The 24542-nt window shown below is 45.8% G+C and overlaps 1 protein-coding gene across 4 annotated transcripts in view; it reads right to left on the bottom strand.

Moving 5' to 3' along the window:
• Window positions 1–24542, bottom strand: part of C5H5orf24 (chromosome 5 C5orf24 homolog) — a 65772-nt gene that overhangs the window by 6724 nt on the left and 34506 nt on the right. Inside the window, exon 2 of one of the 4 annotated variants that reach the window (XM_077266089.1) lies at window positions 1667–1904. In XM_077266089.1, coding sequence (XP_077122204.1) covers window positions 1667–1765 — 99 coding nt within the window. In that variant the 5' untranslated portion in view covers window positions 1766–1904. Of the gene's footprint in view, window positions 1–1666; window positions 1905–24542 lie in introns of those variants that run through there. The other 3 variants (XM_077266090.1, XM_077266087.1, XM_077266088.1) reach the window with 3 other exon arrangements.

Below are 24542 nucleotides of genomic sequence, written 5' to 3'. Positions count from 1 at the left end.
AGAAATCCTCACACTTAACACCTTGGCTGCTATCAGAGTGAGGTTATTATTGGCTGTCTGAGGAATGTTCTGCGACAATGAATGCACTTGGGCAGGCAATTCATCAAGATCCGCTTCTGGCAGGAATTGCCAATGACATCTCAGATCTGTTCGAAGGGAGAAAAGTCTTGAGACACTGTAGGTCATGGTAGTACATTGAAGCCACACAGGATGCTCACAGTAGCACCAGCAGCACGAGGCCTGGCGTTGTCATGTTGCTCCTGGGATATTTTGGAGACATGGCCATACCACTGTTTCCATGATCGATCCATTCTCTACTGAAAGTAAAATTGGGCATGACATACCAAGCCTAAGACATCCAACAGTGTCTACATAACCCATCAGAAGACATTTGCATATAATTGGGCTGACAGCCAGATGTCCAGCTACACCACAGTTCTTAATGGCTATCTGGGCACAGCAAGACAAAATGGAGGCTGGAATGGAAGCCTTTCCTCTTCAGTGAGGAGTCCGGCTTTCGTCTTGGATACAATGATAGCCATATAGTGGTCTGGAAACCATGGTGGGCAACACCATTTAAAAGACCTTTATGGGAAGACATGAGACCAGTTCTTCTCCCGAGATTATGGTGTGGTGTAGTATAAAGTACAGTAGCCAGACCCCATTAGTCTTCAACCCAGGTACCCTAACAGGTCAGGTTTAACAGGAATCTGTCAGCAAGTTTTTACCACCTAATCTGAGAGCAGCATCTGAGACCCCAATTACAGAGATGTGTCACTTACTTGGCTGCTTAGTGTAGTTTTGATAACATCTGTTTTAACAGCAGGAGATTATCACTAGTGGACTACTAAAATTACTACCGGGTAGGTAAGTATATTCATGAGCTCTATATAACCCCGTCCCCACCCCTGATTGACAGCTTACAGTGTACACTGTGCATGGGCAGAAAGCTGCCAATCAGGCGGAATTATACAGAGCTCAGCATTTAGAGAACTGCTAAATCTGCAGCAGATAAAACAATGATTTTATCAAAATGACAGCAAGTAGCCCAGTAAGTGATATTTCACTGGAATCAGGGTTTCTGCCCTTACTTTATGCTGCTGTCAGCAGTAGCAAAAACTTGGTGACAAAATTCCTTTAATTGAATTGGTTGTGATGTCAGTGCTATGGCCAGTTCATCAAAGTGTCCTGGGAGTTGTTCTTAAACACGACAACACTAAGCCGCATTTTTCCCGGGCCACTATGAGCAGTCTGTGTGGCCTAAAAATCCTACCATGGCCTGCAGCGTCCCCAGACTTGTCTCCCATTGATCGTATCTGGGACATCATTTGTCGGCAAATATAAAGGGTGCTGCCAGCAGCGAATTTTGATGATTTGTATCCCCAAGTGTATACAGCATGGCAGAACAAGTAATAGCCTCATGAATAGCAGTCCAAGCATGAAGGTGCGTGCATTTCTGCAAGTGACGCTCATACCCGACACTGAATAAATTGAGATCAAGGACTATTGATCCTGTGTCTTCCATAATTCCACAACACTTCCTCCTAGGTGTAGCAATTTCAATGTTGAGGAGTGTATATCATTGTATGCGGTTATACAAATTGTAAATGAATACAAAATAAAGAATAGCAGAAACAAACAGCTGATCCTTTGATCGGTAACCTGCCTTGATATTTTGTTCATCCAGAAAAAATGGATCGCAAAAACCGGGGTGGGTAAATGATTCACGTACATGCATTCCAGGCAGGTCCTGACGTCGAAACATGGCAAAGTCAGAGAGACTGTATTTAGGAGAAATCCAGAGTAATGTGCACGCCTGCAAGCAGCTCTTCTAATAAAGTGCGGTCTGGAGACGGCCACAGAAAATGCATAAGGGCAGTCACCTCCAGGTTACAGGATTCAACCTGCATGAGAAAAAAACAAAACACGTTTTTACTTATCATTTTCTTTACAATGAAAAATACATATATGCACTCAAATATAAGTTCCCAACGCGTGGCCACAGTGGAGATATAGAGGGCTGCCCCATGCACCTTACTCAAAAAAAAAACACAAAACCAAAAACCCCTAAAATGATATTTTATTCATAATTGATTAACACACACAAATGGGGTATTATAAAGGGAGTATGGGTATGTGAGCAGTCTAGAGGGGTAAACCAAGAAAAATTATGCCTATATTGCCCTAGCAGGCTGATGGCCTACCTGTCAGTGGATGTTGGCAGCCTAGATGAGCGATGTGGCGCCCCCGCTCCTCAACGGCTGCTCCTTATTTATCAACCCTTTAATACTAATTATATATACAACAAAGTCAGACAGATTCACTTAGACCCAATGTACGGATCAAGTAATTCTGCGAGTCTCCCTCTCGATAGTACTAGATCCCATAGAGCTATAGATGTACTGAGGACTGCAGACTTCTGTGGAGTATCTCTGTCTATTGTGAAGCAAAGTATTGCACTAGTATATGGAACATAGATAAGAGGTGAAAAAAAAATTGGAGGTACAGTGTCCTTAACCTCCAATGGAAGGCTGCACCAAGGGATGGTTCCCTCCATGGAAATCAGTGGTCTACACACGTTATTGCAGAAATACAGGAATATTCTGTTCTCAGGTCCATTTCAGAATGTTAGATGTTCACAAAGACAGTTTGAGAAGTTATTACGTAATTAGTAATCTAATCAACAACAGTGGATATAGCAAATTAAAAGTGCTATAGTGCATGAAATGAAACATCTCCAAGATGAGAGGCCTCCATACATTAGATGGTAGTCCAGTCTCATTGTTTTCTAGGGTTACCTATCTGATGTCTGTGGGAACCTTTATGCCTCTTTGCGATCACCAGGAGTGAACAGTTCTACTGTATATTATTTAGAACATTCTTACAATTAAGGGTTTTTTTTCCCCGCAAACAAAGGGTTATTTTAATCAATGGATCTTAGAATAATAATAATTTCCACAATTGGATTTGTTTAAATTAAATGTTCCTGTGCTGAGATAATCTTATAAATGTGTCCCTGCTGTGTACTGTGTAAGGCTAGTTTCACATTAGTGTTCGAATCCGCAGCGTTTAATCCGCTTCCGCAAGTGCAGGAAAAAACGCATGGAAACGCGTACAAATACGGCGCTTTTAAGACGCATGCGGTTAAAAAAACGCCGCGTTTGCACGCTTTTCTATGCGTTTTTTCCTGCGTTTGCGTTTTTGGTGCGCATGGTGACAAATTTTACAGGAGAAAAATCGAGATAACCAGAAACCGCCAATGGGACTACAGAGGGCGTGTATTATGGGATCTCTATATATAGACCCTTGAACAGCTGAAATCTTCAGATTTTGCTCCTGTATGCTGTGTCAGAATGGATCTTCGCATGGAGAGCTTTTATTTCAACCTGGATTTAAGCATCAAGCTGTTTCTTGCCTGTGCGTTTGCTTGGGAGCCAGACAGAAATCGCAAAAGATGGAGGAGACGGCGTAGGCGTTTTTGGAGGCACCCCATTATCGAACTATGTGAGAGCCGTGGAGCCTATCACACGCTGTATGGTGAGCTTAATGCCAACCTGGAGAAATTCCATGAATATACCAGGATGTCGCAAGACTCGTTCCGGGATTTGCTTGCTCGTGTCCAAGGAGCCATACGGAGACAGGACACCCAGCTCCATAGAGCGATTCCACCCGAAGAACGTCTGCTGGTTACATTAAGGTATGTTCCAAATCTAAACTAATGACAGTCCAAATTTTGGGTGTTCTGACATGTATTTTTTATGTATTTTCCTTTCTGTCTTTAGCATAACCACAACATAAATAGAATAGATTGTAATTTTTGGGGGGTTTGTTTTTCTTACAGATTTCTGGCAACCGGAGAGAGTTTATCATCCCTCCACTTCCAATACCGGCTTGGAATATCCACCCTGTCTGGAATAGTTGCGACCTGCCGGGCTTTGTGGAATGTACTCCGGGAAGAGTTTATACCCCTACCCACCTTGGACATGTGGCTTGAAATTGCGGAAAAATTCTGGAATGTGTGTGATTTCCCAAACTGTTTGGGAGCGGTGGATGGAAAGCACATTCGCATTATCAAACCAGCCAGAACAGGATCGGAGTACTTCAATTACAAAAAATATTTTTCTGTTGTGCTCATGGCAATAGCCGATGCGGACTGTCGCTTCATCGCCGTGGACATTCGAGCTTTTGGCCGTGGCAACGATTCCCAGACTTTTAAGAACTCTGATATGGGCCGCCGTGTGTATGGAAAAAATTTTAATTTTCCACGGCCACAACCGCTCCCCAACACTCAAGGTACACCGATGCCATTTGTTATGGTTGGGGATGAGGCCTTTCAGATGTGTGAAAACCTACTGAAGCCATATTCCAGTCGGGACTTGAACCACACTGGAAGGATCTTTAACTACAGACTGACCAGGGCCCGAAGAACAGTAGAGTGTACCTTTGGCATTCTAGTCTCTAAATGGCGCATTCTTGCATCAGCCATTAATCTAAAAATGGAGACAGTCGACGAGGTGGTCAAAGCCTGTGTGGTTCTGCACAATTATATAATGGCAAAGGAGCAACTCAACATTGAACTGGATGAACCAGTTGCACACCCACTGCCCGATTACCAGCATCACCCGCTGCGGTCAACTGCTGAAGTTGGCCACATGCGGGACCAATTTGCTGCCTTTTTTTATTCTGATATTGGACATGTGTCATGGCAGGACAATGTTGTGTAAATGTCCTGTTGTAATTTTATCTGTACAAGTAATTTTCTAAAATGTTAATAATATTTCTCATTAATAAACTTTATTTTTGGTTGTGTTGACCGTGTCTCCTATGTATTTCCTCTACAAACCAAGGCTGTCCTAAAACTGGCAGTATTTGGTCGGTATTTAATATCAGTATTTGTAATCCAAAACCAGGAGTGGGTGATAAAGGCAGAGGTGCTAGTTATTATGTTAATATCATAATTTACCTATAATTGGTCCACTCCTTGTTTTGGCTTACAAATACTGATATAAAACACTGACCACATACAGCTAGTGTGACGGCAGCCATGTTGCTTAAGTGGTAAGCTTGTTGACGTCATTGCGTCCTGATTCTGTTCTGCAGTATCCATTGGACACAGACTGAAGAGACAATGACCGTCACACTAAAGAGATCTATAGTCATCAAGTCAGGTGTCATAAATAATGAAATCATGATGCACATATAACAGCCTCATGAATTCACTATTCTGACACCTGTGCAGGTGAGCATAGATATGCCGTGTATGACCACTATCGTCCCTTCACTTTGTTTGGAATAGATTACGTACACAGAAGAGAAAATGGAGGTTATACAAGGCAGTTCTCTACTCACCAGGTCAGGTGTCCTAACTAATGAGTTTTTTGACACCTGACCTGTTGAGTATAGTTCTGCATTGTATTTCCGCCATTTTCTCTTCAGACTGCTACACTAGTCACAGACTAAGCAGAAGGAAGTGATTATGGAGATAATACATTAATTAATTTTTTGGCCCACCTCATATCTCTATACTAAAGACACACAAAGCTGCAGTCTTTTATTTGCTAACTACTGGAGATATGATGTGGCCAAAAAATAAAGTGTGTGGCGAAGTTTCTTATTTGGAGCACGGTGTGTGTTGCCGGCGGCGAAAGACACAATAAACCAAACATAATTGGGCCAAAAAAAATTGTTTTTATTTTTTAACAACAAAAATATTTATTTCCAGGTCGTCCCTTATGACAGCACCACAAGGAGGTTGCTCTTCATATCCTTGATAGGGACAGGAACACAGAAGAGGTTAAATAGCCCCTCCCCACCTCCACCCTTCAGTGTTTTTCCTGTCCCTATCAGGGACAGACGCAGGAGAGAGTTCTCCAGAAGATTTACCTGATATCGGTGTCAGGTCTTGGAGCAGGCGCTCCTGACTGCGGTCCCATCCTCCTGTTAGGGGGCTCTGGCCGCGAGGGTCTTGAGGAGAAGACTCCTTAAAAAGTTGCTGGAGACCGACGGAGGTTCCTCCGCAACAAGGTTGAGCTGTGTGCTCCCAGGGCCTGTCTCACCCCCTCACAAAGGGGCTCTGAGACAGCGGCTGCGGTGTCCGGCGCTCCCTCAGGCTCCACGTGCGGCCGGTGCTGGCGTCGTTCCCCGGACTTCCGGTCCAGCGCCCGGTCAGTGACAACTTCCGGGGGCGTGGCTGGATTCCTGGGGTCGGCGGCGCCGAAGCATTTCCGGATACGCCGGAAAGCCTGTGGGGGGAAGCAGTGACCGGAACAGAATGGCGGCCGGATGGTGCGCCAGAATCCAGGTCCCAGGCTGATCGGCGTGCGTTCCGGAGGACGCATGTGCAGTACAGCTGGGCACCTGGAATTACCGTGGAAGCCGGCAGCTGAGCTCGGAAGGAGAACGAATCAGATGTCTTGAAGCAGGGTAAGATTGACTACTTAATGACAGACATCTGACAGCACACTTGACTCAGTAGAATGGAAGGTGCTAGTCGTCCAATCCTTAGAGCCGCCCACGGACCATGTGAGTAGTACGTGGTATGGGAGACATTACATTACCTTAGATCCGTAGCTACAGGGGTCTCCCTTACATTTACAGGATAAGGACGTCCCTGAAAGGCCGGCGGTAAAGAAAAGGACCAGATGTCCGTTATGCACCATCAAGCTCCCAGATGGTTATAAAAAGAAGTTATGCGAGAAATGCATCGCTAAACTTCTAAAGGATGAGCAGGCTTCGTTACTAGATAATATAAAGACCATGATTCGAGACGAAGTCCAAGCTACGGTGTCTACAATGGTGCCACCCCAGTCTCCACGGTCTCCACGACCTAAAAGGCCCAGATGGGACATGGATCTAAGTTCCGAAGAAGGAGAGGTCTCGGGGTATTCCGATCCAGGCTCAGAGGAACAGGGTCCGTCGGCGGTATCACCAGAGGAACGGAAAAGATACCGTTTTTCATCCGAAAATACGGACATACTGCTCAAAGCAGTTAGAAGCACCATGAAGATAGAGGACTCGTCTGAACCACTATCGGTTCAAGACGAGATGTTCGGAGGCCTAAGAACTCGCAGAAATAGAGTTTTTCCGGTCAATAACCACATTACAGCAATGATAATGGAAGAGTGGGAAGACGTGGGAAAAAAACTAGTGGTCCCGAGAGACTTCAAGTACTGTCTTCCCTTCGATCCAGAAGAAACTAAAATCTGGGAATCAGTTCCAAAGATTGATATTCCTGTGGCTAAGGTCACAAAGAAAACGGCTATCCCCGTCGAGGACTCATCAGGATTAAAGGATCCGATGGATAAGAGGTCAGAAGATCTTCTCAAAAAAGCCTGGGAGTCATCGGCCGCCATTATGAAAACGAACATAGCGGCTACCTCTGTTGCAAGGTCTATGAGTCTTTGGGTAGATGAGTTGGAGAGTCATATTACAGACAGAACCCCAAGAGAAGAGATCCTAAAATCTCTTTCAGTGCTGAAAATGGCGACTGATTTTATGGCGGACGCTTCCGCGGAATCGGTGCGTTTTGCTGCCAGGAACAATGCACTGTCGAACGCAGCAAGAAGAGCCTTATGGCTGAGATCATGGTCGGGAGATACCCAATCCAAAAACAAGCTGTGTTCGATTCCATTCTCAGGATCTCACGTGTTCGGTCCAGTTCTTGACGAGCTACTCGAGAAGGCGTCCGATAAGAAAAAAGGCTTCCCTGAAGAGAAGCCAAAAAAGACACAATTTTTTCGTAGAACTCGCTCTCACCCAAGACAGGACTACAGAGGAAAAGGGAAGTCCGGCAGATGGAGCTACCCTAAAGGGGGCAGAGGAAGAGGTTCCTTTCGAGACCAGTCATCAGGACCCAGCAAACAATGACGCCAACAATATAGGAGGAAGACTACAATACTTCCTGGAGGGATGGCAGAACATTACTCAGAATCAGTGGATTCTGCAGACAGTGGCACAGGGGTACAAGATAGAGTTTACTCATCTACCCCCCAAGAGATTCTGTTTGACACAGACGGAGTCATCAGCAGTACATCAGAGACTGCTAACGGACATACAGGAACTCTTAGAGTTGCACGTCATAATACCGGTACCCCATCATCAGCACTTCCAGGGGCACTACTCCAGTCTGTTCTCCATAAGAAAACCGAGCGGAGAATACCGCACAATAATAAACCTAAAACCATTAAACAAATGGGTGGCGTACAAACGCTTCAAGATGAAATCTCTCAAGTCAATCGTACCGTTAATAAAAAAGAATTCGGTAATGTGCACGCTAGACCTCAAACATGCGTACTATCATGTTCCCATCCACCCATCACATCAAAAATTCCTCAGATTTGCAATAAGAAGTCACAAGGGGATTCTGCATTTCCAGTATCAATGTCTACCTTTCGGTCTCTCCTCTGCCCCAAGAATATTCACAAAGCTCATGACAGAGATCATGGCCCACTTGAGGGAAAAAGAAATTCTCATTACACCCTACCTGGACGATCTGTTGCTGGTAGCAAATTCATCCCAACAGATGGAAGAATCCTTAAGAGTTACCATGTCACTCCTGAAACATCTGGGGTGGGTAATAAATTTAAAAAAGTCGAGTCTTGAACCAGAGACACAAAAAATATTTCTGGGTGTACTTCTAAATTCCGAGCTGGAATACTCCTTCCTACCAGACCAAAAACAACGGTCAATCAAAAAAGAATTTCAAACGATAAAAAAACGGAAATACATTTCCATCAGGAAGGCCATGAGGATCCTAGGACTAATGACCTCGTGCATTCCCAGCGTACAGTGGAGTCAGTTTCGCTCCAGAACGCTCCAAAAGGAAATTCTTTCGGTATGGAATGGAAAGGAAGACTCCTTAGACAACAGGATGCAGTTATCCAGCGAAGTAAAACAGTCCCTCTCATGGTGGATCGATATAAAAAACCTCAAAAGAGGAAAACCATGGAATATATCTCCATGTGTAAACATAACGACCGATGCAAGCTCAAAGGGCTGGGGAGCCCACATAGAAGGACGATACCTTCAGGGGACATGGCCGCCATCGGTACGCGACAGTTCCTCCAATTACAGGGAACTCAGAGCGGTCTGGGAAGCACTAAAGGGGTGCCAACACGAAGTGCAGGGACACCATATCTGAGTCTTCTCAGACAACTCGACCACGGTAGCCTTTCTCCTACATCAAGGAGGACCGAGGCACCGTCCACTTCAGGCGCTAGCAGAGACAATATTCTCCTGGGCAGAGGATACTGTGAAGTCCATCACAGCAGTTCATCTAAAAGGCTCGCAAAACCAAATAGCGGATTTTCTCAGCAGAGAGAAATTGCAACCGACAGAGTGGTCTCTAAACGGAGAAGTCTTTGCTCAGCTAATCCAACAATGGGGCACTCCGCAGGTAGATTTATTTGCCACAAAGGACAATACAAAAACAAAATAATTTTTCTCATTAAATCCAGGAGACAATCCAACTGGCATAGATGCCTTGGCTCAACATTGGAACATGGAACTGGCATACGCGTTCCCTCCCCTAGCTCTAGTTCCCAGAGTTCTGAGAAAAATTCAGGAAAGTCCAGCGGTAGTGATCCTAATAGTGCCATATTGGCCCAAGAGGAGCTGGTTTCCTCTGCTGAAGTGGATGGCGATAGAAGACCCAGTGCTACTACCGCTGAGGCGGGATCTTCTAACGCAAGGACCGCTGGTCCATCAAAATCTAAAAATGTTACAACTCTCAGCATGGATCTTGAGAGGGAAATCTTGAGATCAAAAGGACTGTCGGACTCGTTTATCTCAACCATGAAGAAAAGCAGAAAGCCGGTAACCTCGGCTATATACCAAAAAATTTGGAAGAAATTTTGTACTCATACCAATACTTCAATATCTGTTCTACGAGAACCAGATATCTCTCAAATCTTAAATTTTCTCCAAACAGGCTTTGATATGGGCTTGAGGCCTAGTACGCTAAAAGTACAAATCTCAGCGTTAAGTGCCTTTTATGACTATCCATTAGCAAACCATCCCTGGGTAATAAGATACATCAAAGCTACGCAACGTATCAGACCAACAATAAGAAGTTCAGTACCCTCATGGAACCTCACATTGGTACTTAATGAATTACGGAAGACTCCTTACGAGCCGCTTGATCAGTCAGACCTAAAATCCGTAACATTCAAGACTGTCTTTCTGGTCGCAATAACGACAGCAAGGCGAATAGGCGAAATTCAAGCCTTGTCCATAACAGATCCATATTTAAAGATACAGGAAGACTGCATCATTCTAAGGTTGGATCCTTCGTTTCTTCCGAAAGTTGTGACGGACTTTCACAGAAGCCAGGAAATAATTTTGCCTACGTTCTGTCAGAACTTTAACAACGAAAAAGAACGTTCTCTCCATTCCCTGGATGTTAAGAGAACAGTTTTGCAGTATTTGAAACTTACAGACGGCTGGAGAATTGATCCAAATCTCTTTATACAGATGTCGGGGAAAAATAGAGGCAAAAAAGCCTCAAAAGCAACTCTAGCTAGATGGATTAAATCTACTATTTGCGCTGCGTATACTTCAGCCGGTGAATCCCCTCCAGAACACCTAAAAGCCCACTCTCTGAGAGCAATATCTGCTTCATGGGCAGAGAGTGCGGGTGCATCCATGGACCAAATTTGCTGGGCGGCAACTTGGTCTAGTTCAAATACCTTTTGTAGACACTACAAACTAGACGTTCTGTCAAAACAACAGACCGGCTTTGGGAGGAAGGTCCTCCAAGCTGTAATCCCGCCCTAAATAGGAGTTATTTGGTATTTCTCCTTGTGGTGCTGTCATAAGGGACGACCTGGAAACTAGGAGTTAGACATACCGGTAACGGTATTTCCAGGAGTCCATTATGACAGCACCCATTATTTACCCTCCCTTGAACTCCTGTCTGATGTGTGATATAAACATGTATAGAGAGGAAGTTCAATAAAATTGCGTTGTATCCATCCTGGTGTGGTACTTTGTAAAATCACTGAAGGGTGGAGGTGGGGAGGGGCTATTTAACCTCTTCTGTGTTCCTGTCCCTATCAAGGATATGAAGAGCAACCTCCTTGTGGTGCTGTCATAATGGACTCCTGGAAATACCGTTACCGGTATGTCTAACTCCTAGTTTAACTGCACTGGCTTGGGGTAGAGTGATGTAAACGGGGGGTGTGAAGCACTGAGGCCTGGCTAACCATGGACGACGCAGAGGTGGCAGGAGAAGGGGCAATGAAACTAGTGGGGTCTGGTAGTTCGGGGATGGGGCTTGACACACGAGAGACGCACTGGAAGGGTGAGACAAACCTGACATTACAGACACACTGGGAGGTGAAGGGGGAGGAATACTAAGAGTCCGCTGTTTTTTTTTTGGGGGGGGGTTGTGATTGCCGGGTTTTGGGAAGCCTCGGTGGGCTCATAGGTCGTGGCATGGTCGTGGTGGGTGACCTGTCAGGGTCCGGCTGCACTGTGTCAGAGTCCATAGTGCTCGTAGAGCGTGCAGCCATGCCAGAGTCCATAGTGCTCGTAGAGCGTGCAGCCATGCCAGAGTCTATAGTGCTCGTAGAGCATGCAGCCATGCCAGAGTCCATAGTGCTCGTAGAGCGGAAGGCCATGCCAGAGTCCTGCTGCATTGTGGTGGTGGCGGTACGGAAGGCCATGCCAGGGTCCTGCTGCATCGTGGTGGTAGCGGTACGGAAGGCCATGCCAGGGTCCTGCTGCATCGTGGTGGTGGCGGTACGGAAGGCCATGCCAGGATCCTGCTGCATCGTCGTGGTGGCGGTACGGAAGGCCATGCCAGGGTCCTGCTGCATCGTGGTGTCAGTGGAGGAGGTCCAAGCAGGAGCAGCGGTTGTCATGGTGGTGGCGGTGGGCTGTCCAACAGCACTCGTCATGGTGGTGGTGCTGTACTGGTGTCCGGCACTGCTAGGAATAGAGGTGGCCGTGCAGTGGTATGCAGCAGAGGTCAGCATTGAGGTTAATCGTGACAGTGAAGGCACAGGTGGATATGCCGCCACTGTCTGCTGAAAATACCGACTCTGCTGCATAGCCTGCACGTAAGCAGCATTGCAGGCCTGCAGGACACTCAGCTGGAGATCAGGAGTAAGGTGTTCCGACATGCCCTGCTCAATTTGGTTAAAAAAATGATGTGCTGGCCTCTGGAGGTCGGCTTTTACTTGGTCAAGGCTTTTGGTGACCTCCTGGATACGTGTATTCATGTGGCTGAGTGAAATATCCATTCGGTCACCCAAAGCCTTGAGTCCTTCGTGAAAAACCGAGCTCAAGTGCAAAAACTCGGGCATGAGGGACCTGTCCGATGCCCTCTGCTGCTGCCGGGAGGAGCCCAAAAAAAAAGGGGCAGTGGCAGAGGACTGGGAAAGGGGAACACCTGATGGACCAGCTTCCTGGTCTCCAGTTAGTGTGGCAGGCCCACTTGCTGCAGCGCTGCTGGATGGCTGGGATGGGTCCGTGGCTGTCTGATTAAGGACCGCTCCAGAACCTGGGCCAACAGTAGTGCTCCATGTGCTGTGAAAAAAGAAAAAAGAAAATTAATACCAAAAATTAACCAGACGCAAAATCCTGTGGAAAATAAATATACAGATTATGGCAATACAATACAACCTAATGCAAGGGAAAAATACTTACGTTCTCTGGGCAAGGACCGGTCTTAAAAATGCCAGAACGCGATGATATTTGTATTTTCTGATCCTTGCTCCTGAACCACTGGGAACACGGCTCTCTTGACGCAGGTCCTTGTTGAAGCGGTCCTTCATCGGTCCTTTCTTGCCAACGTGAATTCACTTTGGCCACTGTTAAAAAAAACAAAACCATTATGTCAGAAAAAGGACTTTTGGCCGTGCTCACACAACTGTGTGTGATGAGAGGAACTCCTGAGAGTTTCTTTCATCACGCACAGTTGTGTGAGCACGGCCAAGGTCTCTGCTGCTTCACACTGCATTGCAATACTTACCAAATGCACTTCGGACCCGATTCGGGGCGTTGTCCCAGCCATCCCACATTGCTATGGCCACCTCATTCCATAGGCGCCGGATCGTCATGTTGTTTGAGTGCAGTGGATCCCGGGTGTCCCACAAAGGGACTCGCTCATGGACCAGGGAGATGAGGATATCGTTGTCAATGAGGTCCTCATGCCGTTCTGGAACCTAAAACATAAATGAAGACATTAAATGTTGCATACATTAACATAAGGAAAAGAAAGAAAACAGAGGCTGAGAAATGGCATGAATAAGGAAAGTCAAGATAAAAAACGAGTCCAGAAGAAAAATGTAAAGAAAGAGGAAAGTAAAGAAAGGAAGATTCAAGAATACTAAAGTGAGGATACAGTAAACAGTCAGCCTTGTATACGTACACGCTGCTGCCTTGCCACCCGACTGTGACTCCGCTGCTCCTGCCCAGTCTCTGCCGCAGTAGAAGAAGAGCTCTAAAAAAATGAAAAACAAAAATTGTCATATGTGTAGATGTGATAGTGAATACTTACCAATCTGAGGAGGCAAGTACTCACCTCACTACTTCTACTTCAGAAGGCCCAGGACGTTGCTCCTCATCAGAAGAAGAAGACATTCTGATGCATGCAGAAAGAAAGAAATGGCAGAAATTAGGACATGTAGAGACAGAAAATAGAAAATAAAGGCATTGGCTAGGATATACTCACATTGTTCAGAGGCTTGTTTGCTCCAAGGTGCTGTGGTCTGTATGCTCTGCTTGGCTGTCTGCTGGGTAGTGACCTGCAAATGTCCACTACCTCCCTTTATCACCTTGTATGTGGGGGGCAGCTTATCAGTGTCTAGACATGTTTTTCTCTTGTGGAACGCATGCGTTCACGAACGCAAGCAAACGCATGTGCTTGTGAACGCATGCGTTCATATAGACAGCAATGCGTTTTTTTGGCGCATTCCTTGCGCAATCGACCGCATACGGTTCCAGGCGGCAAATTGACGCCTCTAAAAATTACTACATGTTGCATTTCCGCGACAAGCCGCAGACGAGAAAACGACGCATGCGTCATCAAACGCGGCAAAATGCGAACGATCGCAGACGCATGCATCCCTAATGTTAAAGATAGGAATACACAACGCATGCGGATATTTGCGGAAGAAACGCTGCGGACACAACCGCAAATGTGAAACCGGCCTAATGTCTGTGTCTGACTGTACAGGGACATTGTCTGATCATACCACATCTCCTGAGCAGGGCACCCCTGCTCAAAATTATTATTGTTAACAGTTAAACAAGTTGAAGATGAAATGATCTCTAAAAAGGCCTAAAGTTAAAGATGACACATTTCCTTTGTATTTTAGACAAAAATGCTATAGATTTTCATCTTTGCATTGCAAAAATTACAAAAAGGAAAATAGGTCAATGGAACAGTTTGGGCACCCTGCATGGCTAGTACCTAGCAGCACCCCTTTGCAAGTATCACAGCTTGTAAACACTTTTTGTACGCAGTCAAGAGTGTTTCAATTCTTGATTTACATCCATTCTTCCTTGGAAAATTCTTCCAGTTCTGTGAGATTCGTGGGTCTTGCCGCATGTGCTGCTATTTTGAGGTCTAGTCACAGAAGTTCAATGATGTTGAGATCAGGGGACTGTGAGGGCCATTGTAAAACCTTCAGCTTGAGCCTTTTGAGGTCTATTTTTTATTTTGATGTGTGTTTAGGATCATTATCCATTTGTAGAAGCCATCCTCTTTTCAACATCAGCTTTTTTTACAGATGGTGTTAGGTTTGTGTCAAGAATTTGTTGAAATGTAATTGAATCAATTCTTCCCTCTAACCATGAAATGTGCCACTGGCTGCAACACAACCCCAAAGCATGACTTGATCCACCCCCATGCTTAATGGCTAGCGAGATGTTCTTTTCCTGAAATTCTCTGTACTTCCGATCATGCGCAGTGCACCTCTCTGAAGCCGAGACACCTGTACCCAGCTTCAGAGGATCAATAATGAGCGGGGAAGAAGCCACGCGCATGAGCAAGGTAAGTATGGTGCTTGCGATGTCCCCGGCGATTGTAAGTTATGTTGTCACAACCACAGGGGCATGATAACATGCTTAGTGGGCTGACTAGTCCGGGGACACTAATGCCCCCCTTGACTAGCCAAAGCCCTCATCTGCATATCATAAACAGAGTCTATAAATACTTTTTCTAAAGATCTATTTATGTATGTAATATAACACAGGAACTGTTAGGCAGGGAATGGACATATGCACACAAAACTGCTGGTGATTCTGGGGGCACAGGGGACCTGACAGGTTCCCTTTAACTTTAGACCTTTTAGAGATCATTTCATCTTGAACTTACTTAACTGTTCACAATAACAGTAATTTTGATCAGGGATGCCCAAACTTTCACATGAGTATGTATGTATGTATGTATGTATGTATGTATGCATGACACACTCAATAAAGAAGTGGTTCTGCAGGTGAGTACACCTCAGTACCAATGCTTTCTGGCTGATGTTTTGGTCACTTTTGAATGTTGGTTGGGCTTTCACACTCGTGGTAGCATGTGACAGACTCTACAACCCACACAAGTGGCTCAGGTAGTGCAGCTCATCCAGGATGGCACATCAATGCGAGCTGTGGCAAGGAAGTTTGCTGTGTCTGTCAGCGTAGTGTCCAGAGGCGCTACCAGGAGACAGGCCAGTACACCAGGAGATGTGAAGGGGGCTGTAGGAGGGCAACAACCCAGCAGCAGGACCACTACCTCAGCCTTTGTGCAAGGAGGAACAGGAGGAGCACTGCCAGAGCCCTGCAAAATGACCTCCAGGAGGCCACAAATGTGCATGTGTCTGCACAAACGGTTAGAAACCGACTCCATGAGGATGGTCTGAGAGCCTGACGTCCACAGATGGGGGTTGTGCTCACAGCCCAACACCGTGCAGGACGCTTGGCATTTGCCACAGAACACCAGGATTGGCAAATTCGCCTTGTGCTCTTCACAAATGAAAGCAGGTTCACACTGAGCATGTGACAGAGTCTGGAGATGCCGTGGAGAGCGATCTGCTGAGTGCAACATCCTTCAGCATGACCGGTTTGGCAGTGGGTCAGTAATGGTGTGGGGTCGCATTTCTTTGGAGGGCCACACAGCCCTCCATGTGCGCGCCAGAGGTAGCCTGACTGCCATTAGGTACCGAGATGAGATCCTGAGACCCCTTGTGAGACCATATGCTGGTGTGTTTGGCCCTGGGTTCCTCCTAATGCAGGACAATGCCAGACCTCATGTGGCTGGAGTGTGTCAGCAGTTCCTGCAAGATGAAGGCACTGAAGCTATAGACTCCCCCGCTCGTTCCCCAGACCTGAATCCGATTGAGCACATCTGGGACATAATGTCTCGCACCATCCACCAATGTCATGTTGCACCACAGACTGTGCAGGAGTTGGCAGATGCTTTAGTCCAGTTCTGGGAGGAGATCCCTCAGGAGACCATCCGCCGCCTCATCAGGAGCATGCCCAGGCGTTGTAGGGGGGTCATACAGGCACTTGGTGGCCACACACACTACTGAGCATCATTTCCTTGTCTTGAAGCATTTCTACTGAAGTTGGACCAGCCTGTAATTTGATTTTCCACTTTGATTTTGAGCATCATTCCAAATCCAGACTTCCATGGGATATTAAAGGGAACCTGTCACCTGAATTTGGCGGGACAGGTTTGCGGTCATATGAGCGGGGTTTTCGGGTGTTTGATTCACCCTTTCCTTACCCGCTGGCTGCATGCTGGCCGCAATATTTGATTGAAGTTCATGCTCTGTCCTCCGTAGTACACGCCTTGCCTTGCGCACGCGCAGTATGCTTTACCCATCTGTGGGCAAAGCCGAAAAGCATTAGTTCGCATGCGCCGGCGCACTATGTCCCGGAATACAGCGAAATACTTCCGGGACATAGTGCGCCGGCGCAGGCGTGTACTATGGAGGACAGAGCATGAACTTCAATCAAATATTGCGGCCAGCATGCAGCCAGCGAGTAAGGAAAGGGTGAATCAAACACCCAAAAACCCCACCCATATGACCACAAACCTGTCCCGCCAAATTCAGCTGACAGGTTCCCTTTAATTTTGATTCACGTTGATCATTTTTATGTTTTATTGTTCTCAACACATTCCACAATGTAATGAATAAAGATTTGCAACTGGAATATTTAATTCAGTAATATCTAGGATGTGGGATTTTAGTGTTCCCTTCATTTTTTTGAGCAGTGTATATATATATATATATATATATATATATATATATATATATATATATATATAAAAATTTGTGTGCTTGTATATTCTGTGATTATTTTTTAGATGTATAGTGCGGCTTATAAATTATAAAATACACATTTTGATAATACATACATATTACCATCTGACCATGCAGTGGACAGTCCTAGGTAAGCGTATTCTAGGGTTCAATGTGTAATGACACTTCTGTGAAATATGCCATCTAATCCATATCCTCTGAATACTAGGGTCCAGTCATATGTGACAGTGACACTATAAAACTGGAGACAGAAAATAATAGGGCAAGCTCGTCTCCCAACAATACTTATCTGTAACCCCTACAGAATATAGCAAAGAGCCCGACATATTATACCAGGAGGTTTGGCTTTGAAAAAAGAGGATTTATAACACAGGATGATATACAAATGATACGAAGCAGCATGTTTTATCATTTAGGATAAGTAACATAGACCTAGGGAAAATTCACAGCAATAAATAGAACAAAGCTAATGGCTGCTCCTGCGACGATGTCTATCTGCTGTCCAGACAGCACTAAAATGGGAGAATTGCTATGAAATATTAATGTGCCAGCAAAGCACTTGCTTTATGAATGTAATAATGGAAGCCTACGATAGCACTGGATGGCTCGCAGAAGGAATATTGGCCAGCACATGGAAGCAAAAAGCGCTTCTGTAACACAGGGAATGTCGGCATATTCTATCCCAACATGTACGCACAAAGCGCCCATCCTACCCCACCATACTACTATGCACACAAAATCCCAGTCCTACCCCACCATACTACTATGCACACAAAATCCCAGCCCTACCCCGCCATACTACTATGTACACTGAATCCCCGTCCTACTACTATGCACACAAAATCCATGTCCTCCCCGCCATACTACTATGCACGCACAATCCCCGTCTCACCTGCCATACTACTATTCACACAAAATCCCCGTCCTACCCCGCCATACTACTATTCACACAAAATCCCCGTCCTACCCCGCCATACTACTATGCACACAAAATCCCCGTCCTTCCCCGACATACTACTATGCACACAAAATCCTAATGTGATGCCTTGGTATAAAAATACCCACTGCCCCCCATCTAGCATCTGTCTGTTATAATACTGATGTCTTTTCAGGGGACAGAGGGGATTGAAGGCCACTTAGACACTAGGGCTGAGATGTTACGGTCCTTCCAATTAAGACAAAAAAATACATAAAATAAAAAAAAGCATGAATTTAAGTTGATAAAAAAAATTATAGAATATACTAATACTAGTTCCAGTATGGTGTGATGGGTGCGCCGGCCAAACACTGGGTATTTCTGCGGGTCCTGGGTTTCGCAGCTCCACTTCCAATCCTAGGCTTGACATACGAGAGAATTCCCAAGTCAGCAGTGTTGTGCATGAAGGAAACTGACTCATTTCAATAGCTGAACCAGCCTCCTTTCAGTGTCAAAGCCAATGCATTGCCAGACATGAAGGCTGGCTCAACTACTGAAATTCGCAGCCAGCCAGCTCCCTTCACATACAACACAAGATATGCTCTTTTGAGTTGGGCACAATACCAAAGTAAAACTGCCAAACCTCATACTAGAGTGCTCTATCGAGAGGGGGAAATCTAGCCGATACATGACCGCAGTTATGAATATCGCATGTAACCACCCACTTGCATGGGGAAAACAGGGGAATCATGACAGTGTGAGCAATGCCACAATTCGGTAGTCAGCAGGTGGAAAGAGTGAGTACAGCCTTTTCTTCTAAGCCCAGAAACCCCCTGCAGACAGATAATTTACAGAAACATTCTATTTTCCAGAAAACTGTGCAGTAAGCAATGACCATATAGCTGTCAGAGTATGCAACAAGTGCTGGGCAATACTGTATTGAGCAGACAGCATATGATCAGGGCTAGGGGGTCGGCAAGCCAAACCTCCGACTCTTGACTCCTCACTGTCCATGACTCACAACTCTGAATTAACAGCATTGGTCACTACTGAGCATGTACATAAAGTGCAGCACTGCCCCACTACTGAGCATGTATATAAAGTGCAGCACTGGCTCACTACTGAGCATGTTCATAAAGTGCAGCACTGCCCCACTACTGAGCATGTTCATAAAGTGCAGCACTGCCCCACTACTGAGAATGTACATAAAGTGCAGCACTGGCTCACTACTGAGCATGTACATAAAGTGCAGCACTGGCTCACTACTGAGCATGTACATAAAGTGCAGCACTGCCCCACTACTGAGCATGTATATAAAGTGCAGCACTGGCTCACTACTGAGCATGTTCATAAAGTGCAGCACTGCCCCACTACTGAGAATGTACATAAAGTGCAGCACTGGCTCACTACTGAGCATGGATTGTTACAATAATGAACGTATCCGCCAGATCGGTTTTTGTTATAAATGCATGTATATGAAGTGCAGCACTGACTCACTACTGAGCACGTACATAAAGTGCATCACTGGCTCACTACTGAGCATGTTCATAAAGTGCAGCACTGCCCCACTACTGAGAATGTACATAAAGTGCAGCACTGGCTCACTACTGAGCATGTACATAAAGTGCAAGCCAAACCTCCGACTCTTGACTCCTCACTGTCCATGACTCACAACTCTGAATTAACAGCATTGGTCACTACTGAGCATGTACATAAAGTGCAGCACTGCCCCACTACTGAGCATGTATATAAAGTGCAACACTGGCTCACTACAGAGCATGTATATATAGTGCAGCACTGCCTCACTACTGAGCATGTATATAAAGTGTGGCACTGCCTCACTACTGAGCATGTATATGAAGGAACTTGCAGCGGAAAACTATCCACCGGCCACAGGTACCTTCCCTGCTTCCGTTGCACCGAGATGTACCACGTTCCCCCCTTTCTCCCTATGTCCACAGATTGATATTTTCAACAAACTTGTCTTGGAGGACTTTAAGAAAATTACAAGTGATAGAAAAAATGACAATGTGACAATGGCACAACGTAGGGCCCTCAAAGAATTGGGGTCCCTGCATGATGTGGTGATAAAACCAGCGGACAAGGGGGGGAACGTGGTCATCTGGCCAACGTTAAGTATGAGAGGGAGGTATTTCGCCAGCTAAGAGATCGTGATGCCTATATGTCTCTGTCATGTAATCCACTGCCCAGCTTCTCTAAAAGTTTGCTAGAGATTCTGGAACGGGCCCTGACACGGGGTATCATATCGAAGAAGGTATTTGAGGGCTTAATCGTTAAGTATCCGGTGGTCCCTACCTTCTACCTGCTGCCGAAAGTGCGTAAGGACCCAGTGGAGCCTCTGGGGTGTCCCATTGTCTCTGGCATAGGAGGGCTATGTGACCCTATTTGTAAATTCATTGAATATTATTTACGTCCTTTGGTTGAGTCGCTTCCCTCCTATGTCAGGGACACCACGGACGTCCTGAGAAAACTCGATGGCCTCACCCTGGAACCTGATATGCTGTTTGCAACCGCCGATGTAGAGTCTTTGTACACGAGTATTAACCATGCTGATGGGTTAGAGGCAGTTGACTTTTTCTTGAGCATGAGTAACCTTGATCCCTCATTGCGTTCCCTGATCCTGGAGCTACTTCAATTTATTTTGACACATAACTTTTTCACGTTTAAAGATCGATATTTTTTACAGAACCGCGACACTGCCATAGGCGCGGCGTGCGCGCCCTCGTACGCTAACCTCTTTCTCGGCTTCTAGGAGAGGGAGGTGTGTGTGTGTGTTTGGGGGGGGGGGGGGGTGCGTGCGCCGCTTCCCATGTGCGGTGCTGGTACCGGTATATCGATGACGTGTTTATGATTTGGCAGGGTCCCGAGCCTGTCCTCTTGGACTTCATCCGTTGACTGAATCAGAATAAACTGAACATGCGCACAGGGTGGCTGTGGATGATATTGATTTCCTTGATATCAAGATCATCAGGCACAAGGGTGGAAGGATACAGACCGACGTGTTTAGGAAGGAAACGTCGGTCAATTCCTTACTACATTCTACTTCTGCACATACTAGATCTACAATACGTGCTATAACAACAGGTCAATTCCTTAGAATGAAAAGAATTTGCTCCACGGATGAGGTCTTTGAGTGTCAGGCTAGGGATCTCCCCAATCGCTTCCAGGATCGGGGATACAGCAGGAGGATTATCAAGAAGGGCTATCTTCGTGCTAGGGGGGCCCCTAGAGACCAGCTGCTCTGCAGATCTTCCCGTCCAATTTCCATTAAGAAAGATCAACCACTTCGATTTATTTCAACATTTAATAATAAATGGGACAATATTCGGGAGGTTCTGCAGAGACATTGGTCAGTATTGAAGACTGAACCTACCTTGAATAAAATGCTACCGGACCGACCTTTGCTTATGGCCAGAAGGGGGAGGAGCCTAAAAGACCAATTGGTAAGGGGCCATTATGTTGCAGCCCCCCCTAGCTTATTTGGGTCCCGTCAACAGTGGTGGGGTTGCTTTTCTTGCGGGTCCTGCAAGGCATGCAGGAATATTGTACGAGCCACCTCCTTTTCGGCGGCAGGAGGAGGTAGGGAGTATCGGATCCCGAGTTATATCTCATGCAGTACCACCCATGTAGTTTACTATGCGGTTTGTACATGCAATTTAATTTACATCGGCCTCACCTCTCGTGAACTCCACGTCCGGGCCCGTGAACATGTCAGAGATATTATTGCTGCAAGGGAGGTCGACAATGTCTAGGAGTTAAAAACTATTCCGAGACATTTTAGACTCCATCATGATTGCAATCCTGATGCCCTTAAAATACGGGGGATTGACCGGGTCCACGCGGGCATCAGAGGTGGGGATTTAAAGTGCACACTGGCACAATTAGAATGCCGGTGGATTGTGTCTCTTGGGACCAAGACTCCTAATGGCTTGAATGAAAAGTTGTCTTTTGTTCCTTTTCTATAGGCATGTGGTCATTGAAGTAATTCCTTTGTTCCCGGATTTTTTGTGGTTTTATGTATTCACTGTTGTGTCTCCTTTTTTTTGTTTTAGCTGCTCTCCTGCATTCAGTCAGCATTGATGTATTTTATTTTCTGACAAGTCTGTGGACTGACAGCGAAAGAAGATGAGCGATGGAAACTCGGACTGTGGTCCTTGCAGGGACTTTTCGACATCTGTGGTCCCGGGAGCCCTTGTGGATATGGACGCAGCAAAGACACTGCATTATCTATATTGATTGTGTATCCTCACTTTTATTGTATTATTATTACTGTAGTTTCCATCTGTCACCCGAGCACAAATACATGGGCGGTATACGCCATGTTTTGGTTATGTTTAGAACAATACCTGTTTTCTTTGATATCGTGGGTGGTTGTCGCTCCCAGTTCTAGCTTGCCAGTACTCTGCCCCTTTTCCAAAATGGCCGCCGCTGTGGAGCGCATGCACGGTGGGCTCCCGGTTTGGCCATGCCCCTAAAGGCGTCCTTTGTAGCGTCGCACAGATTACGGACGTCACGGGGGATTTCCCCCTTTCTGTGCGCCGCTCGGAATGCTGGAAGGAGCGTAGTGCCGATGGGAGGATCCGCCTACATGCGCCGCATCACGGCGGCGGTAATCAGAAACAACTGTGGCAGGGATATATAAAACCTTGTTTTACCATAACGCATACAGCCCCCCGAGGAAGCTCAGCACGCGAAACGCGCGTCGGGTCTATTCTATTGACACCTTCAGCAAAGAAACCACACATGGGTAAGCTTAACCCACGGAACTTTCTCTAAATGGATTTTCTTACTAGATGGGCTATGTGCAATAGGGGTGGTGTTTTGTTCTGATATGGCACTTTTGCTGGTACCTTGTTGATATTTGGCTATGATCAGTTCTTACATCTAATTGTCCCCTTTTATCTAAATATAGTAGGTGCACAATGGTTTGCCCCATATATTTGAGTACATATACTAGTGCTATTTCTGGGCTGAACCTTTACATGTGTTAAATGTGTGTGTTTTTATACTGTAGGTGTCTATTATTCATCTACTGACCCTCATCACTTATGCTAATTTTATACTAAAGTTTGTACCCCCCCCCCTTTTTTTGTACCACATTTAATAAAGTTTTGACACTTTACATGAAATTCATGACGCTGTGTGTTTTCATGGGGCATTATGCTCTTGATAGCTTTATAGGATTATATACGTATGGGAGTTTTTCCTCCCTTTTCCCCGTTGAAGTGCCATGGGCACTTTCTGTAGAAGGGATTGTTACAATAATGAATGTATCCGCCAGATCGGTTTTTGTTATAAATGCATGTATATGAAGTGCAGCACTGACTCACTACTGACCACGTACATAAAGTGCATCACTGGCTCACTACTGAGCATGTACATAAAGGTGCAGCACTGGCTCACTACTGAGCACGTACATAAAGTGCAGCACTGGCTCACTACTAAGCATGTACATAAGGTGCAGCACTGGCTCACTACTAAGCATGTACATAAGGTGCAGCAATGGCTCACTACTGAGCATGTACATAAAGGTGCAGCACTGGCTCACTACTGAGCATGTACATAAAGTGCAGCACTGGCTCACTACTAAGCATGTACATAAGGTGCAGCACTGGCTCACTACTAAGCATGTACATAAGGTGCAGCACTGGCTCACTACTGAGCACGTACATAAAGTGCAGCACTGGCTCACTACTGAGCATGTACATAAGATGCATCACTGGCTCACTACTGAGCACGTACATAAAGTGCAGCACTGGCTCACTACTGAGCATGTACATAAGATGCATCACTGGCTCACTACTGAGCACGTACATAAAGTGCAGCACTGGCTCACTACTGAGCATGTACATAAGATGCATCACTGGCTCACTACTGAGCATGTACATAAGATGCATCACTGGCTCACTACTGAGCATGTACATAAGGTGCAGCACTGGCTCACTACTGAGCATGTACATAAGATGCATCACTGGCTCACTACTGAGCACGTACATAAAGTGCAGCACTGGCTCACTACTGAGCATGTACATAAGATGCATCACTGGCTCACTACTGAGCACGTACATAAAGTGCAGCCCTGGCTCACTACTGAGCATGTACATAAGATGCATCACTGGCTCACTACTGAGCATGTACATAAGATGCATCACTGGCTCACTACTGAGCATGTACATAAGATGCATCACTGGCTCACTACTGAGCATGTACATAAGGTGCAGCACTGGCTCACTACTGAGCATGTACATAAAGTGCAGCACTGAGAAATGGTCGTCAGCCACATCCAGCGTCCACATCCCCACAGTAGAGACACTCTGAACCTTCCATGACTGGTGTGTTGA

The sequence above is a fragment of the Ranitomeya variabilis genome, chromosome 5 (genome assembly GCF_051348905.1).
Source record: "Ranitomeya variabilis isolate aRanVar5 chromosome 5, aRanVar5.hap1, whole genome shotgun sequence".
NCBI classification, from domain to species: Eukaryota; Metazoa; Chordata; class Amphibia; order Anura; family Dendrobatidae; genus Ranitomeya; species Ranitomeya variabilis.
Note: the sequence above shows the minus strand (reverse complement) of the source record. Positions and strands in the feature narration are given on the sequence as shown.